Source organism: Anolis sagrei, chromosome 4, assembly GCF_037176765.1.
Source record: "Anolis sagrei isolate rAnoSag1 chromosome 4, rAnoSag1.mat, whole genome shotgun sequence".
In the NCBI taxonomy this organism is placed as follows: Eukaryota; Metazoa; Chordata; class Lepidosauria; order Squamata; family Dactyloidae; genus Anolis; species Anolis sagrei.
The window spans coordinates 192,711,643-192,731,302 of NC_090024.1; the positions used below are offsets into that span (position 1 = coordinate 192,711,643).

A 19,660-nucleotide genomic window follows, 5' to 3' on the forward strand; every position below is an offset into this window, starting at 1 on the left:
TTGTTCTGGAGTTCATCCAACCCCATTCCCCTAAAAAGTGTGTGTATTCTTTTCTTGTCTTGTATTTTCACAGGCAAGTGACTTTTCTTTTTGTTTTGTAGCCTTCTGGAATTAATGGAGATTTTATATTGTTTGAATGTAATGTAGCACTCCTCAAATTAAATTATTTCAGAGTTGTTGTTTTTATTGTTTTTTGTTTTTTAAATAGATACCATTTAAAACATTCCAAGTACATACTATCTAGCTTGGGCTGCAATCTCTCAGCAACTACAGATTTGATTATGCATATGATGAATGTCTTTCTTATTTCTGTGGAGATGCAATTCATATAACAAACCGCTGGCAGCTAATTATGGGTTCCATGATCTGAGTTTGAAATGTCTGCTTCTAGAATAACTAATTGCTGGAAATTATAACTGGTACACCTTGTCTAGCATATCAGAAAGCATCATCACATCATGATTTATCTCTAAAGCAGGATTGAGGACTGAAGCTTCTTTAATGGTTGTTAGATTGCAAGTTCTATGATCTTTCCTTCCCTACAGGTTTTTCTGGCTGGAACTGGTGGAAGGAACAGTACAGCATTTTGAAAGGCCTCATAATTACCATCTTATCTTAAAGATTTTGATTCTGGTATTTTGATATCCTGTGTTTATAAATGAGATTGATAGAAAACAATGTTTTTCAAAGATACTTGAAATAGCAAAAGCAAGACAAACGATAGCTAATTTGATTTGGAAATTGATCTCAAACCAGTCTCTATGGCAGGTTATCTGGAGTATGGAATTCTTACTTCACCGGACAACAATTCCCAGAATCTCTTGATCCCAGAAGCTGATTTTTTAAAAAAACAAACAACTTTTCAACTATTTATTATGAAGTTCAAAATGGGTTTGTAACATCAGCAGATTAAGAAACAAATTAATCATTAATTGAAATCTCTATTAATCAATCTTAGTTTTATTGTTGTTTTTTTAAAGAAAGCGAGCACTTCAAAACCATGGCATGTAGTTTTATTCTCTGCAATGATGGTTAGGCAAAAGCTTTTGTCCTTTGGAAAGGCTTCTTTCAAAAAGAGGGTGCATACAATGGGGTCATATTAAATACATCTTTAGAAACAAACCATGGCTTAGTGTGACTACCCTAGGATGATGACTGCAGAGTGCACTTACTACTCACAGACCTTGACATTGGAGGAACCAACTGGTCTCAACAGGCAGTATATTACATTTGTCTGGTAGAGGATACTCTGGATTCCTCCTGGACATCTGAAGGTCTCAAAGACTGTAAACAGACATAGTTTTGTCATGAAAAATATTCCAAGCAGATGCAGGCGAATCTTGAGGCATGGCTGCTCTAATTTAAAATGCGTTTGACTAGAGCTTCTTAAAGCATTTCCACTTGCAGCCCCTTTCTTCCTCAGATGTTTTTGTTTGACCTCAGGTATAAAGATATGTAAAACAGGTATAAAATTAAACATTTAATGATAATCAACCAGCATTTTCAAGGCTTGGTGAATAGACTGATTTTCCTTTTTGTTGAATACAGCTGAAGCATTTTCTGCAGAGTCCACTGTAAACAGATGTTGTTTGCTGCTAACAGATGTGTGTAAATCTCTGAAACAGCTACTAGGTGACATTTTACTGTTGTCAAATTTTTGTGACCCCAAATATTGAACAAAGAGGACCCCATTTGGGGTTGAGGCCCACAGTTTAAGAGATGGTGTACTAGACTAGCATTATTCTCTTAGAAAAACACACAAATATCCACCTATATGCATTTTCCTTAAAATGGACTATGCAGAATTGTAAGACTGCTCAAATCCTTTACTCTTTGCATTGTTTGCAAATTAGTATACAAAGGTATTTTATCCATCATATGCATAATCCATTATGAGGTGGATAGGAACTGAAGTCCAGCAACATTTAGAGAGCTATATGTGGGTTTCCATCCCTGAGCAGAGAATCTCAATAGTTGGGGACTAGACTAGATGGCCCATGTGATCTCTTCCAACTCTATGATTCTATGTTCCCTTTCCTTGTATTAGACAAAGGTGCGTAATACTTTTCGATGGAAAAATCTACATTATACCTCTATTTATCTGTTTTCCAGTAGACGAGTCCCAAAAACTGAGTGAAGCCTGACCACTGAGAAAGACAATGTGAAGAAGGTATTTGCAGGAAAGAATCAATGGGTAAGATTAATGTTTATTACACAGCCGTAAAAAACTGTCCTAAAATAATTAGGATTAGAAGCAAGGGGTGTATTACAATGGAAGAGCGATACTTTTATTGGCCAACTAAAATGCATGAAATACATCACACAACCTTCCAAAGTACTAGGCAAAAGGTTGAAAGAAAGGGACAAGGGCAGAGTCATAGGTCTACATTTTATTAACTTTTTTTGTTGTTGAAAGATTTGAAACTTTAATGTGTTTTTTATTGTCCTTTGTCCCAGGACTTCTGTGCCTGCATTGAAATCCATCCAGAACTAAACTAGAAGTGAAACAATATGTGATGCAAAATGTTGGCCTGTGACTCTACCGCGGTCACATTTCTTTTCCTGTCCAATAATATATCACTATTCTTGGGATTTTGTGGTATTTTGCCAAATGGCCAACATGTCTACCCTTTGATATGTGTTCTAAGCAAATAAGTGTGTGAAAGTCGTAGTCAACTTGGTGGCCCATTGTAATTTAACTTGTTAAAAAATCCAAGAGACATGTGTCATTTTTTAAAAACAAACAAAGACCTTGAATTAGAAGAGTAGTATTAAGAATGAATGTGTACTAGTAATACTTATTAAGACTATGTTGTAAAAGTTGCCATTGAATCCAACCCATTATCTTAATAGTGTTCAAGGCAGCAAGAATGGAGTTTTATGGAACTGCTCATACAGGGCTGGGAAACTCAGGAACCAGCACCAGTAGTGGCTTTGCTGCTAGAGACTCATAACATTTGTGACTTGACATCTGGAGTCATCTGTACTTTATGGCAAAGTGAAACTTGTATCAAAGTCATTTCCAACTATTACCAGTATCAACAAAGTATGGATTTGTTATGATTTCTTTCCAATGACAAAAACCAGTTTTACTTCTTAGAGCCAGTGTGTTGTAGTGGTTTGAGTATTGGGTTGTTAACTCTGGAAACCAGGGTCCAGTTCTCTACTTTGCCATGCAAACCCATTGATTGACCTTGGGCAAGTTACAGGTTCTTAGCTTCAGAAAACCCCATGATAGGTTTCCAACAAATTCATAAGATAAGAACTACCATGATTGACAAATGTGGCCCATTTGCTGGCTTCTATGAGGCAGTACCTTTAAAAAAAACATTCTCGTCTGTGCGTGCAGCAAGCATGTGCTTGTCTGGCCTATTCACCCTCATAACTTGTGGAAGTTGTGGAGCAACCCTGTCATTACTGAAACTGTTAGGGCGTGGGGAAGAATGAGTAACATACCTTAAGACAAAAGCAGCTGAGGAGGTAAGGTGCCCCTTAATAGATGGCAAGGGTAAACAATGAACTTCCTTCCCTCAGATGCTGTATGTATATGTGTATAAGCACACACAAACATACATAAATTATTCAAGAGAAAAAACATTTGCAAAGGGAGGCCACATGACTAAGCAATACAAGAAAAACCAGTTGGCATTACCTGTATTATGAAACAGAGTAAGAATGAGTATAAGACTTAACAAATAGTAAGGTAATTCTCCCTCTACTGGCCATGCAAAGGCAAAACAAGATTAAAAGGGAATTTTCTCTAGACAGGTCTACCTTATGGTTTCCAAGTGTTCATTCTGGTGTCTTGCGTCTATTCTTATCATGCCAAATGTAAAATGATTGGCCTATAAAAACAATACTAATAGACAACTGCACATCCTCTAGTATTTTATGTATGCAGATAAGCCCTTCATGTTCTAAATCATGTGAAATAATGTAAGAATGTCATGATGGAGCTTGTTTCTGGACTAGTTCTTTTCATACTTTCATTTGAAACTCTGGTGGGAAGAACCAGAGGGAAAGATCATTTAGCAGCATACGTGGTAGTCAGCCTCTGATGTTGGTGAGATTTATAGTTAAAACTGGTGAAATTAGGTACCTTTCCTAAGATTGTCTTCAGTAAGAAATTGTTGAGATACCAACCTGGTCTTATTTGTTGGTTTCATTGCAACTGCAACAATTTGTACAAGGTTCACAGTGCTTTGAAGGTAGGAGTCTCATGAATGCCGACATCAATGAATCCAGTCTGCGAGGGCCTTTATTTTCAATGCAGTATGAGCCATTAGGAGATGTAAATGATCAGGCATGTATATCAATAAATTTAGCCTGTCTGTTGGAGGTGCTCAAAGGAAAATTAGAAAAATTATTACAGGTTTGATAATGGATATAACGACCAAGTAGAATAAGCAGAGAGGAGACCGCTCCAATCACTCAACTAGTAAGTTTGCTCCAGTCAATCTTGAATGACTTTTGCTGTTTTTACAATCAAATCAGGTAAAATGCTGAAATAGTTGGATTTAAAAACTTCCCATGGTACACAACCAGTAGTTTGTATATTAGCACGGTGTATCGAACATCAGGTTTCTAGGGTTTGCTGAAGAATCCAACTACATCCTACTAGTACCCCACAGGTTGAATCTGAACTGTACATATAATAATGAGATAATAAGGATTACCCTTCCTTTCTTCATCAGGTTTGTAAGTTGAATAAGCCAGTGGACTATCATGGTTAAATTCAAGTGATGATAAGTTAAGAACATGGAGGTTTTCTTAAAATATACAACTCCTACCAGCTAGTGAAAACAAGAGCATTTATGCTGCAGGGGAGGAAAATATGGCAGTATTTGATTGACAAGTGATGGCAACAATGTGATCAGTCATTATTCAAAACTGGTCACTCCCCGGCCACTGGGACCACTGCGCTCCTTCCTGCTGCCGAGCGCAATGAGTGGCGATGATGAGCTGAATCTCTTAGTCATAGTAGTAGACGCTAATCCGATCTGGTGGGGAAAGCAGGCGTTGAGAGGATCAAAGCTTACATTGTCAAAATGCCTTGATGCGAGCATGGTGCTGGGAAACTCACACTTGTTTATGAACCGCAACAACAAGCTTGCTGTTATAGCCAGTCATATACATGAAAGCCGTTTCCTGTATCCTGGAAAGTGCTGGGCAGTTATCGATATCTTTGGTGAGGCTGGAGAAACTAATATGTATGGTAGCAAGGATGGAAAGTATGAGTTATTAACTATAAATGAAGCAATTGCGGAGGAGATAAAGGATCTGATGATCAACGGACTTGAATGGCAACAGGCAGAAACATTGCTAGCCGGATCCCTTGCGAAAGCATTATGCTATATTCACAGGGTGACCAAAACGGAATCAGCCAGCCAAGAAATTAAATCCAGGATATTGGTCATAAAAGCTGCTGAAGACAGTGCACTGCAGTATATGAACTTTATAAATATTTTGATCGATTCCTGTGTTTTGGAGTCTGATTCAGGGATCTTGCAGCAGGCTTGTGATATCACTGGGGGTATTTACTTGAAAGTCCCACATAAGCCATCACTTCTGCAATATTTGTTGTGGGTATTTCTCCCTGATCATGACCAACAATCCCAACTCATCCTCCCACCCCGTGTTCATGTGGACTACAGGGCAGCTTGCTTCTGCCATAGGAATCTCATTGAAGTTGGTTACATCTGCTCGGTGTGTTTGTCAATATTCTGCAACTTCAGTCCGATTTGCACCACTTGCAAGACTGCCTTCAAGATTTCACTGCCAGCTATCATAAAAAATAAGAAAAAGAAGCTGAAATTAGCCATATAAGAGCATCGCTCATGCCTGTTTCTTTCGATGTGCAATTTCCCAGCTGAGATCATAGCTGGGGTGTTTATATGATGTCCGAAAAGAAGAGACCTGTATTCCAACAGAGTGCTAAACATTTCTGAACAACGGCATAAAGACGAGTGCCACCAGTCTGCTCAAGCAACAGGGGATAGAGCTTGTGTTATATAGTCATGATTAAACTGCCTCAAACCCACAACTGCAGCTATCGAAGGCATGAAGACAAGATTCTCCAGCCCCAAGAATGAAGTGTAAAGCTTCTCTAAGAGAACTTCCTTAGACCAACTTCTCTATTCGGAACAGGTCAAATAATTTAAGCTACGATGCCTTCCTTCCAAAAAGAAAGTCCCATTTATTTAAGTAGAAATCTAGTATTTTGTAAAGGGCTCCTGGGGGCAGGTCCTACAGAAGCCCCACTTGTGTTAATTAATAGAGAAAACAGCCCAATTTCAAGACTGCAGAAACTTTGGGATCTAGATTGCTTTGAGTTAAGCTTTTCAATTGTGGTTAGCAATGACTCTAAGTTCTTTGTTTCCCCTTCTCAAAAGTGATAGCTGCATCTGGATTGGCTGGCTCTTAGGCTCCTTTCGATGGTTGGCTTCCTCTGCCAAAACCTGTGCCAACGCAATCGTGCAAGCCAAATTGATTCCAGTGGAAGGGCTTAAGATACTTCCTGATACTCTGCTTCTAATATCTCCTTGATAATTTTAAGAGGAAGAATCAGCTATGCACCTCCTTTCCAGGTACAATGAACCATCTGTTGTTGAACGTAATGCAAATTTAATCAGTTCTGAGAATTGAAAGGAGTTCAATATTCCATGCTGGCTTAACACTGACAAGCTTTTCTACTCCTGATTTAACCTTTCTTCCTGCTTGTATACAAATTATTATTATTATTATTATTAACTTTATTTGTACCCCGCTAGCATCTCCCGGAGGACTCGATGCGGCTTACACAGGCCGAAGCCTCAAAACACAATACAATAGAGAACGTAACATCACAATGACAAAGCAAATCAAACAATGAGCAAAATAACATAACTCCACAATAACTAAGCAAATCAAACAATAAGCAAAATAACGACAATGGCAGTACATCAAGACATTATTAAAAACTGGTTCGGCCGGCGCACTGGGGTACAAGGGTTAAAAGTGCTGAAATGGCAGGAGGCACGTAGGGTTAAAAGTGCGGTGTGCAGCGACAATTGGTTATGCTAAGGTGCTACTAGGACTTGGGGTGGGGATTCCTAGTCTGGGAAGGCACAACGGAACAGCCAAGTTTTTAAATTCCTTCTGAAAACGGCTAGAGTGGGGGCCTGTCTGAGATCTTTTGGGAGGGCGTTCCAAAGTCGGGGGGCCGCCACAGAAAAGGCCCTGTCCCGTGTCCCCACCAAGCGCGCTTGCGACGTGGGTGGGATCACGAGCAGGGCCTCTCCAGATGACCGTAACGAGCGTGTGGGTTCGTAGATGGTGATGCGGTCACGCAGGTAGGGTGGTCCCAAACCGTTTAGGGCTTTGTAGGTAAGCACCTGCACCTTGAATTGGGCTCGGAAAATAAATGGCAGCCAATGGAGCTCCTTAAACAGAGGGGTAGACCTCTCTTGATAATGAGCCCCGGTTAGCATCCTGGCTGCTGCCCGCTGGACCAATTGAAGTTTCCGAGCCGTCTTCAAGGGCAGCCCCACGTAGAGCGCATTGAAGTAATCCATTCTAGAGGTGACCAAGGCATGGACCACCCCAGCCAGATCAGCCTTCACGAAGTATGGTCGCAGTTGGCGCACAAGTCTCAGTTGCGCAAAGGCCCTCCCGGATACCGCCGACACCTGAGCCTCAAGTGTAAGCGAAGAATCCAAGAGGACACCCAAACTGCGGACCTGTGGCTTCAGGGGGAGTGTAACCCCGTCCAACACAGGTAGCCACCCTATACCCCGATCCGGTTTACGATCGACCAGGAGGACCTCTGTCTTATCGGGATTGATCTTCAGCTTGTTCTTCCTCATCCAGATCGACACAGCGGCCAGGCACTCACCTAGCACCTGAGAAGCCTCCTTGGAATTAGGTGGAAAAGAGTAGTAGAGTTGTGTGTCATCCGCGTAGAGATGGCACCCAACTCCAAAACCCCGGATGACCTCTCCCAGCGGTTTCATGTAGATGTTAAAAAGCATGGGAGACAAAATAGAGCCTTGCGGGACCCCACAGGTCAAAGGCCAGGGGTCAGAGCAGGCGTCTCCCAGCTTCACCATCTGAGTTCGTCCCTCCAGGAAGGACTGGAGCCACGACAGAACCGTGCCCCCAAGGCCCATCCCGGAGAGACGACCCAGAAGGATACCATGGTCGATGGTATCGAAAGCCGCTGAGATGTCCAAGAGAACCAGCAGGGTCACACTCCCCCTGTCCAGCTCTCTACGGAGGTCATCCACCAAGGCGACCAAGGCTGTCTCGGTGCCATGACCAGGCCTGAAACCAGACTGTGACTGATCTAGGTAGTTGGTATCGTCTAGGAAACCCTGGAGCTGAGAGGCGACCACCCTCTCCAGCACCTTACCCAAAAAGGGGAGGTTGGAGATCGGCCTGTAATTATTCAGCACCGAGGAGTCAAGGGAAGCTTTTTTGATAAGTGGGCGAACCACGGCCTGCTTCAAATTAGATGGAAAAATTCCTTGCTCCAACGATGCATTGACAATCAGTACAAACCAGTCAAGCAACCCCCCTCTGGCTGATTTAATGAGCCAAGATGGGCATGGGTCCAGGGATGAGGTGGTCGCTCTCACAGCCCCAAGGATCTCCTCCACGGTTTCAGGAAGAACAAGCCTAAAAGAATCCCATAAAATTGGACAAGCAGGTGCCTCCGTCACCTCTTCTGGTACTGCGATGGAATTGGAGTCGAGCTCGAGGCGTATCTGGGCGACTTTATCTGCAAAATGGTGTGCGAAATCGCGACACCGAGCTGCGGGGTCGTTGGGGACCTCCTCCACCGCAGGTGGGTGGAGGAGTTCTCCCACGACCCGAAACAGCTCCGATGATCTATTTGCTGCAGATGCTATACGAGCGGTCGTGAATGACTTCCTGGCCGCCCGTATGGCCACGGAGTATGCCTTAAGAGAGGCTCCAGCCCGTGTTCGGTCAGACACATCTCGAGATTTTCTCCATTTGCGCTCTAGCCCCCTTCTCGTATGCTTCATCACAGCCAGCTCCTCGGTGAACCAAGGAGATGGCCTGTCACGACGCAACGAGATGGGGCGTTCGGGTGCGATCGTATCTAACGCCCTGGCCATCTCCCCGTTATAGAGAGTTACCAAGGCGTCGATAGAATCGCCAGGCTCCAAGGCAGGAAGAACCCTAAGATTCCTCAGGAATCCGTCCGGATCCATCAGTCTCCTAGGGCGGACCATCTTAATTTGTCCTCCACCCCTGCGGAGGTTTAGGGTCGCAGTAAGTCTAAAAACAGGTAACATTTCCAATGTTCAGTCTTCCTCAGCTGGTACAAGCATTAGGTTCTGAGAACTGCAATCCAAATGTGACATTTCCAAGTTTTTCTGTGTTTTGCCAAGCACAAGGGAAGGCCAGACATGAAGAGTCTGGTATCCCTCTTTGCTGAATATCCATCAGGGAGCATTTGCCATGTAATTTTACTTCCTTGAATCCTGACTCTTCACATTGTCAAAATGATATTTCTGTCAATCCTTTAAAAATGGCATCCATGCCTTTTCATTTTTTTTCTTCCCGATCCCAAATCTGAAGATTTGTATCCTATTTGATGATCTAGAAGCCAGGGCTCTGTAAATGGTATAATTTATTGACTGACCTGTATGCTGCATTGAACCTTTTACAGTTTGCCAGAGATATGATGTTGTTTTAACAATTGTTTTGTAACTTTTCCTAAAAAAATCAAAATCTGTACATTTTATTGTTGTGTGCTATCAGGTCATTTTCAACTGAAGGCAACCCCAAAGCAAACCTATTGTGAGGTTTATTTGGCAGGATTTGTTGGGGGGCAGTGACTTTGCCACACTGAATGCTTGTCTGTCTTATCCAGGGTTGCTAGAATGAAAATTAGAGATCTCTGTGATGTAAACCGTCTCCAGATTTGCCTGTATTTTCAACCCTTGTACTCTCACCACACATGTTGCCCTTTTACTTTCAAGATTCCTCCTTGGATCAGGTACTCAGGTCTAAAGGCGATCTCTATTATGGTGGTTTTGATAAATGGGTTCAATGTGGTAAGAACAACCAGTCTCCCCATCCATTATTGAATAGAACATTCAGTCCCATTTGAGAAAGTACTAGTTTACAAAAGCTTATACTACCAACTGCATTCTCTGTCTCTTCTGGGGCTACAAGATTTTTCTGCATTCGGTCACATCATCTTAAGCTTTTACAGATAGTTCCTCTCTTCACAGGCTCCCATATTTAATGATTGTGTAGAAGGAATTTCAGAAGGTGATGCTTTATACCTAGTTACACAAAAAGCAAGACTTGTTGAAATTCCCTTCTCTGCACAAGTATCAGAGAGTACAGGAACCTGCTCCAATTTTCAACCTGGCAATCCTAATCCTATCAAAAAAATTTATGCATTTGTCTCATCACACGTTCTTAATACTTCTTAGCTATCCATCACCACTAAGATTTATAGTGGCCAGTTACTACAACCAGCATTGTTTATCTGTAGTCTTAGGCTACTATACATTTAAAAAAACCCTTGAGTTTGCCATTCACTATATGCTCAGAAAGGAGTTTTGTTTAAGCCTGTCTGATAAACATAACTGCATAATGTATGTACTCCTGAGATTTAACTCATATATTCCACTTCCTGCATTTCACCAGAACTATTCATTAATCATCACACACATACGTGCTTACACGATACAGCCATTTGTCTAGGAAAATAGCAATGGTGTGTGTGATTAAGAGAACATGAGATTATGGATCATCCTGTAGTTGTACTGAAAAACATTGTCTCAAAGTATTGGCACAAACAACTAATACATAGTAATAGTTTTTAGTCCCATTCGTGGGAGTAAAGTAACTAACAATAATAATAATAATAATAATAATGATAATAATTAATAGTATACTGCTAATAAAAATCAGCCAGTTGTATCTAGATGTTAGAATTACCAACAAAAGTTCATTTGTAGAGGCAATAGCACAAACAAAGCAAGCCTTGTAAAGATGTAGAAATGTGTCAGTAAAGGCAAACTGAAAGCTCTGCACTATTGGACACAACACATTTAGACTAGACACCTAGGTTGTGCGAACAGATCTCAAATGGAAAGTAAGGACTATTGTAAAAGTTTATATCAGGATAAACTAAGCAGAGTCTATGGGCTATATGGCTTCCAAGTACTTTTCTGTGGCTGCCTTTCAACACTCACTAAGAAGCCACTCCTAACACATCAATAAGTTGGTTTACTACCAAAATTTGGCAGCAAATAACTGAGCAAACAATGATCAGTATCATTACATAAGATGCAGTCTTGAATGCAAGAACTGATTTAGTACTGTTCTGACATGCAGTGTACAAGTGTTTAGATCAAATCATATAATCAAACACATGTTTGACCACACCAAATATTTTACCTAAACAATATACAATTCATCGTCACATTTTCTATCTGTCATAGCAGCTATATGTCAATACTGTCTTGATGCGGCTTATTTTTCCAGATAATTTGAAAATAACTTGCAAAATTTCTTTATTATATTTTACACATTAGTTTTCAATTGTTTTATTATATACAGAAATATAATTTTAAATATAAAAATCCAATAAGATATAATCAAGTCCATTTAAATTTGTATAAAGTGAAAGGTTGTCTGGATCTACCTTTCTCTTCATAAAATGATATAAAAATAAAATTCTGATAATTATGGTTCTGATTTAAAGTTTTAGAAGTAGGCTTTCGTGTTTTGCTACTTTAATGAAACTGAGGAGACATCCTTCACTACTGTGTGTAGCACCACTAAATATTTCTATGGAAAAAGAAAGATTATGTAAAAGTCCACCATCATTGTATGTATTATTTTCATGACTTCAAATTTTCTTTCAGCCAAGGAGTCAGCAGATGGCTAACAAAAGACAATACTTGAAAGAGCATGGGACTGGAAAGATTTTCTGTTCTTACTATAATTTCTGTAGCCCAATCCAACTTTAGCACTGAGCTCAAATATGACTTGTTCTTATGTATCAACACAAGACCATAGTCTTCGAGATGATTAAATGAAGTTCTACAGCAGTTCATCTCAGAATATCAACATAATTCAATACCATCATCTAAGACTAAACATTCTGTGAAACAAAATAACCCTATCAAAACTCAGGAAGGCTAACTTATGTGCCCCATTTCTTCCATGCTTATTCTTGTATCAAAATGAGAATTTCAGAATACTATTTATTACCCCTCCCCCCACCTGAAAGCCCAGAATAACTATGCCTGGATATATTTTTAATGTGCCACTGGAAGAATATTTTTATATCTTATCATAGCCTGATTTTCAACTGCTCCTGTTACTCCAGCTTGCTATAGGAAAATGAAATATATAGGAAACTGAATAAAACAATTGTAACTTGCTGTTCATTTGACATATCAACTTTGAAGTTAAACTATTTTAAACAATGTATCTGTCATTTAAACAATTATTTGGAATCCAAAATAACATTCTTGATAAATCAACTACAAAACATAACTTGGAATGCATTCAAGATTAACTACAGAATTATCTTTCCAAGCACTTATGCTATGAAACAATTTTTAATACTGATTTTTAAAGCAGTAAAACTATTGGCATTGTAAATCCTGGAACGCCTAATAATTTCCATAGTTTAAGGAGAATATCCTGTAACCAAATCAACAATTGTGTGTTTTTATACATCCAAAAAACTGACCTCATAGACAGTTTGATTAAAAATAATGGTAACAAGTGGAACTGCTATAGAATTTCAGGAAACCACCTTTGAGAAGGGAATGCTGTGCAACTTGCTGTTGGTCTGACAGATGGCTAAAAGGGGGGGAAACTATACTGTTAATCATGTTTTTGGCAGTCTGAACTCCCAGCATGTTGCAATTTTAGTGCAAAGACACAGTGATCTTTTGCAATAAGGCTAAAAATTAGAACAGAAACGAATTCTATCATAAGAACTATTAGGTTATTTGGTTTCTACAGTTGGCAAGTTCAACAAACAAGAAAACAGATAGCAATATTCAAACTTTAAACCAAAACTTCATTGCTAGGTTCCAACCCCAATAAATATACTTTAAAAATATCTTCCTGTTTTAAAAGTGCAAAATTCCAGTCCTATCTGCCTGCCTGCACTCAGATTTTTTTTTCTGTAAATGAGACAGAGCAGGCATGCACACATACACAAGGATGCATTTCTGGACTGGCTTCTCCAAAAATTGATATTCTTGATTTCAGAAGGAAACATATTACCTATTAAATATGTTGAATTTGTTTTAACGCTGCAAACAACTACACCCAGCATATTTCTTGCTAGAACATTGTGATGCAGCATTAAAATCACTTCTCCTTCCCATTTAAAAGGCAGCTGACAGTTGTTAATATTATGCTCACAGGTGTCACTAAAATGAGTTAGCCTTTTAATTTTATATTTTATTAAGGTGCTAGGAAATATTGGCTCTTTCCAGGAGTCTGTTAAATATTCGCTGCCTGTGTTCCATTGTTAAGCAATATCCAATAGCATTTTCAGTTTCCTGGATTCTTTTAAGGAATCGGCACCCATCCCGTGCAAGTTCTTCCCAGGGTCCTTTACGATCTTCCTCACTACTTATATAATACTCAACAACTTCTTCAAGGAAGGTCACCTATGAGACACAAAAGGAAATCAAATTATTAACATATATTTAAATAACACCAAGTGTATGAGATATATCCCACACCAAGTAATTAAGATTCCAATACAGTTTAAAGACATTAAAAGTACGAATTAGAACTATACATAAGAGCCTGTGAGGCTTTAATAACAGATTATAATAAACAGATTACTGTTACTTGAGGAGTGCCCCCTCTACTTAATACACTTTTTTGTGTTAGGAGTGACTTGAAACTGCGAGTCACTTCTGGTGTGAGAGAATTGGCCGTCTGCTGGGATGTTGCCCAGGGGCCGCCCAGCTGTTTGATGTTTTAGCATCCTTGTGGGAGGCTTTTCTCATGTCCCTGCATGGAGAGCTGGAGCTGACAGAGGGAGCTCAGCCCATTCGCTCTCCCCAGATTTGAAGCACAGACCTTTTGGTCAGCAGTCCTGCCAGAATGATGTTTTAACCCACTGCGCTACACGGGATTCCTACTTAATACACTATTATTATTTTACTTACTTTCCTTCTTCACTCCTTTATAATGTGTCACTTACAACACAAATCTTAACAAAGGTTCAAAATAGTTTTTTGACCCTTTTACATTTTTGAGTTTAACACCTGAATTTCTTATGCTGTTATACAGTTACAAAAATTACATGGGTTATGCTTACAACAAACAAACAAACAAAGTATGTCTACAGATTAAAGTATGCCAAGACTTTATATTTTACAGCATCAAGTCTCCCTAAAGTTTATAACTACTTTCATACAAAAAGATGGCACAGGGACATGCTAGTTACATCAGCCTGTTTGTCTCTGCTATCTTCTTTCTTGACTTTTACATCATTCTAAGGTATCCTCCTGGGCTTCATTAACAGGTCAGGTAACACTGTGTATATATTGCATAGCATTCTTTGTTTGTTTACTGTGCATCTCTAGAAAGCAATACACAATTGAAATTTGTAGGGAAAATAAAAATGTTTACAGAGAAGTTAATGCCGAAATGTGTACATTTATAACTCCAGAGATTTCTCAAGACATAATTTTACTATCTTAAGCTTGTTCACTCTATGCAAATCTAGACAAGTTCACTAACTACATGCGAACTTTTCAGAAGAACTAGTAAGCTATTTCAGTTCTAAATAGAAAGGTTTAGTTGATGCAGATCAACTATTACACAATGCAAATCTGTCAGTTAGGAGTACTGCTTGGAAAGTTATTTGTAGAAGTAATTTGTTTCCATTAGACAAAACAGCATTAGATAATTACCTATTGTTATTTATAATAATAGAAGACTTATTTGGAATGATAAGATGTAATATACAAGAATTGGTGTTAAGTTCTTCTAAGAATGTCATTTAAAAGTATTTTTTGAAAAACTAGAAACCACTACCTGTTACACAGTACAATAACAATTCCTTACTCATATTACTTTTGAAATACAAATTTATTGCACTCCCGCACCTAAGTGACTACTTGCTGCTAACTGTAAATGGTAAATGTAATTTAAAGTAACTTGTTATGGCCAAGCTTTGTATTAGAAAACCTTTAGATCAAACAGTGTGATACGATGTTCACATACAATTTTAGGTAAATTAGCTCCAATCATGTTTTGTCAAGTCTGCCTTGTGACAGAAAAGACTGAGAAGACCTAGTGAGTGGAATGCAAGTGTTCAGACTCATTGTTCTAACCATTTTGCAAAGCAGTAACATCTGCTTCAAACGGGACTATACATAATGTATATCCTACTTTAAATCCTACTGTGAGTTTCAACAATCAAACAGTTAAGGTAAGTGAAGTAAAGTCACTTACGTGCTTAACGTATACGAACACATAAACCTTCCATAATGACATGTAAGAAGTCACTGTACCTTTTTGTACTGCTAGTCAAAGTAGCAGTTAGAATGAACAGCTTTCTCACAATCACATACTACTTAAAATCACTTCTACTTTTTGCTGTTGTGAGCCTTCATGTTATTTCCAAACTATAGTGACCCTCTCATTTTCAATTTAGTGCTGCTTAAGTGGTGGAGGTGGAAGATACCCCGGATATCTGAACAAAACCTCACATTAGAGCAAGGTTATAGAATTGAGACTTTTATCCCAGAAAAAGCTGAAAGGACCAAAGGGCAAATGACACAACCTTCATTACTCATACAGAAATCATGCAGCCTGCTTCTGATTAATTCTTTAAATAAAATCAACAAGTAGATATCATATAATGATAGCATGGGTGGGAATATCTGTTTTGGTTTTGCCATGCTCTAGTATTGTTTCTTTCATTCAAATGGATATCTCACATCCAAACATCTTTGCAGGATGTGCTAGGAATAGGAAGCATTCAACTTAAGTATTATTACCTGTCATCATAATCAACAACATCACAGTGTTGAAAATGTCCTGTACAAGTTATTCTGTTTCAATTCCTTAATACATTTGAAAAATATTTCAAACCTGGTCCTGAAAAAAGTTATTTCCTTTTTGGGATAATTTTCAATGAAGTAATTATGCCAAGTTAAGTTGCTAAGTATTTGGCATAAAGTAACTGATCAGACTATAAATCTTATCATATGTATGCAAAACATCAGGTTCTCTTCTATGAATAGCCATTCTGCAGGCCTACTGAGCAGGACAGAGTTACTGTTATTCAGTGCTTACAGACTTAAGTATGAACATATACGAATCCTACCTTTTTCTTCCTCTTACACTTTTCTCTAGAAATAATGTCACACTTCACAGTCTCTGTAGCTTCAGAATTGCTCTTATCAAGCAAATGGACCTGACAGCTGAACAAGATGCTACTTTGAGAGCCTGGTGGCCCTTTCAAGTCACATCTCCCTTTCTTTTCCACAGACTGAAATTGGGCCGTGAAATTGAGAGGGTTATAGGGATCTCCCAGGTTACAGAAGGAGTTCCACAATTTCAAGTTTGCCGATTCGTCTATGCTGCCATCGCACTCCCATTCCTCGTCCTCACAAGAACTTTCTGTCCACGAGGAAGAGTCATCTGCGGCCACCTCTACCTCAGGCGGCTCAGAGAAAGACCTAATCTCTGGTGCACTAGTCTGAATAGGGGCAGTAAAGTTTCCAAGGTCGTAAGGATCCAAGCTACAGAAAGAGTTCCACAAGTGAAGGCTTTCTCCCTCCTGGCTGCAGATATTGGAATCTGGGAGGGATCCTTCACTATCAAACCCATCATCTTCTTCTTCTTCCTCCTCCCCGCTATCCCAATCTTCCTCTTCTTCTTCCTCCTCACTACAAGCGCCCCCCAGGATGTAATCAATGAGTTTGTTACTACAGGCAGGCCGGGCCTCAACAGGTAGATCTTGTTCTATGTCAGAGTCTTCATCATCGCAGCAGGACTCGAGCTCAGACAATCCCTCCTGGCAGGGACTCCCTTCAACACGGTCTTCCTGCGATTCCTGGCCACACTCCTCGACCTCAGCGGCGTTTGTATTCCAAGAATCAGGCTGTGTCGGTGTCTCCTCGACCTCCAAACTGTGGTAGCCGTAGTCGGGATCTGGCGAGTCGAGAGCGGCGGGAGGGCCCTTCAAATGCACCCGCTCCAAGAGGCTGGGGAACTTGGCGCGCAGGCAGGCGGCCTCGTCGATGGTTTCCCCCCAGGGGGCCTTCAAGGGGCCAGGCTGCGCGCTCCTGTCGAAGGAGGCGGAGGAGACCGCGCGCAGTTCGTGGTGGGCGGCCAAGAGGGGGGCCAGGCCGGGCGCCTCCCACGCCGGCACCGAGGTCTGGGCCTCGGCCTGGAGCCAGAGAAGGGGAATGGCCGGGCTGGGCAGGAGGCGATGCAGCAGCTGCAAGAAGAGCCTCAGCAGGGAAAACGGCGCCTCGCCGGGCTGAGGAGGAGGAGGCGGCGGCGGCAGCAACGAGGGCGGCGGGCAAGGCCCCAAGCCAGGGCATGTCGACTCCGACTCCCTCCTCGGCTCCATTCCTACCTCAAGTTTTTCTAGCCCTGCGGTCGCTTCTCCCAGCCTGGAAGGTGTCGCGGGTTCCGAAAGACGCGGTAGCCTCCCTTCAGGTTGGGCCGGGCCATCTTTTTTCCTCAGTCAAACCTTAGGAAGGCCCCTTCGAGGCTGTTGAGGGAAGAGGAACAAAATGGCGGCGCGGCAGGGAAAGCGGTTGGGCTGGGAGACTCCGCGCGCCCCTCTTGACGCACGCACGCACGCACGCACGCGCTCCCTCTGATCGAGCCGGCGGGGGAGAGGGTGAGCCAGAAAAGAGAAGCTTTGACGGCTGGGAACATCCGGGCAATCTACGCGGCAGGCGAGGGCTCGCAATTGGTTCCCTACTTAAGCAGAGTTCCGCCTCTCGCCTCTGATTGACGTTTGGAGAGATGCTGGTGCCACAGCCTAGCTATTGCATCAGCCACTTGGTTTCAGTACTGAGAAAGGACGCTACATACAGGGGGTCCCCCACCCCCACATTTGAGAAATCTGGGATTTTTTAAATACTCCAATATCTTTAATAGTATTATTTTAATAGTACAGAATTTACACGAGAAACTTTATAAGGAGAGCATTTGAACACCTTCCTTAAAATTGTAATCTTAGGTGGAATTTGTAAACATGATTAAATATATATACACACACACACACATACATACATACATATACTTGGTCATATAATAATCACTTTAATAATACGAGCTGTTAAAAACCATCAGGGTTGCATCTACACTGTAGAATTAATTCAGTTTGATACCACTTTAGCTGCCATAGTTCAGTGTTAGGGAATCCTGGGATTTCATAGGATCATAGAGTTGGAAGAGACCACATGGGCCATCTAGTCCAACCCCCTGCCATACAAGAAAAGCACATTCACATCACCCCTGACAGATGGCCAGCCAGTCTGTTTAAAAGCCTCCAACACACTCTTAGGCAGAGAGTTCCACTGCTGAACAGCTCTTACAGTCAGGAAGTTCTTCCTCATGTTCAGGTGGAACCTCCTTTCCTTTATTTTGTAACTAGAGGGCAATGAAGAAGAAAGCTTCCCCAGACTGCCCAGTCAAAGCAAGTAACAGTGATTTGGTCTTCTCCTCTTAATATGAAGGGTGCAATGGTTTGAGCACTGGAGTGTGACTCTGGAAACCAGGCTTTAAATCCTTGCTCAGCCATGAAACTTATTGGGTGACACTCTCTCAGCCTCGGAGGAAGGCAAAGGAAAGTATCTTCGGAACAATCTTGCCATGTGGCAGGTTTGCTTTGGGGCAGTGGTTCTCAGCCTGTGGGTCCCCCAGATGTTTTGGCCTTCAACTCTCAGAAATCCTAACAGCTGGTAAACTGGCTGGGATTTCTGGGAATTGTAGGCCAAAACACCTGAGGACCCACAGGTTGAGAACCACCGTTGGATCACCACAGATTGGAAACATATAACCAACTTTGCAAAACAAGTTGTGCAGCTCCCCAAAATTCCTCAGTCCAAAAAAGTAACTTCCCCAAGTTCAGACAGAAGGAACGAATTCTCCACAAGTCTAGTTCTTGTTCACCGGCTTCAAAAGCAAGCATGCCAGTGCTATATTTATGGTTCAGCTGCATGTCCAGCCTTTATGAAAGCAAAAGGAAAGTGCTGAGGAGAAAATCCACTTTTCTTGCGGGCAGCACAAAGGTGCGGCTCTTCTGCAAACAGTGATAAGATAGTGATAAAGGCTAGTTTACATAAGGGGAGCCAAATAAAGCAAGACGGCCTTGTCTCACTGTTAACTGCTGAATAACTGCCTCAGTGGAAGAGGGCAAAGGTCCCTCTAACTCCACATACATCCCTCTTAACTCAGGCATGGGCAAACTTTGGCCCTCCAGGTGTTTTGGACTTTGACTCCCACAATTCCTAACAGCCAGCAGGCTGTTATGAATTGTGGGAGTCGAAGTCCAAAACACCTGGAGGGCCAAAGTTTGCCCATGCCTGTTCTAACTCCACCAAGGTGTACCAGGAAGATGATACAAGAAGGTACTGAGAAATATATTAAGATCATGGTGGGAAACCTGCAGCTC

General features: G+C 41.1%; 1 protein-coding gene and 1 pseudogene across 1 annotated transcript; one reads left to right on the plus strand and one right to left on the minus strand.

Annotated features, from left to right (window-relative positions):
- The first annotated feature begins 4,701 nt into the window (after window positions 1-4,701).
- Window positions 4,702-5,910, plus strand: LOC132773643 (general transcription factor IIH subunit 3 pseudogene; annotated as a pseudogene).
- Window positions 5,911-13,430: 7,520 nt separating this feature from the next.
- On the minus strand, window positions 13,431-17,901 carry PPP1R15B (protein phosphatase 1 regulatory subunit 15B). Its single transcript, XM_060772982.2, has 2 exons — window positions 16,349-17,901; window positions 13,431-13,667 (listed from the first exon to the last, which is right to left on the minus strand). Exons 1-2 carry the CDS (start codon window positions 17,600-17,602, stop codon window positions 13,467-13,469), a joined length of 1,455 nt encoding a protein of 484 aa, XP_060628965.2. The 5' UTR covers window positions 17,603-17,901; the 3' UTR covers window positions 13,431-13,466.
- Window positions 17,902-19,660: the final 1,759 nt, after the last annotated feature.

Coding starts and splice junctions, on each gene's coding strand:
- PPP1R15B (XM_060772982.2), bottom strand. CDS start 17,602: ATGGAGCCGAGGAGGGAGTCGGAGTCGACATGCCCTGGCTTGGGGCCT. Junction 13,668..16,348: donor AGTGTAAGAGGAAGAAAAAG/GTAGGATTCGTA, acceptor TGTGTCTCATAG/GTGACCTTCCTTGAAGAAGT.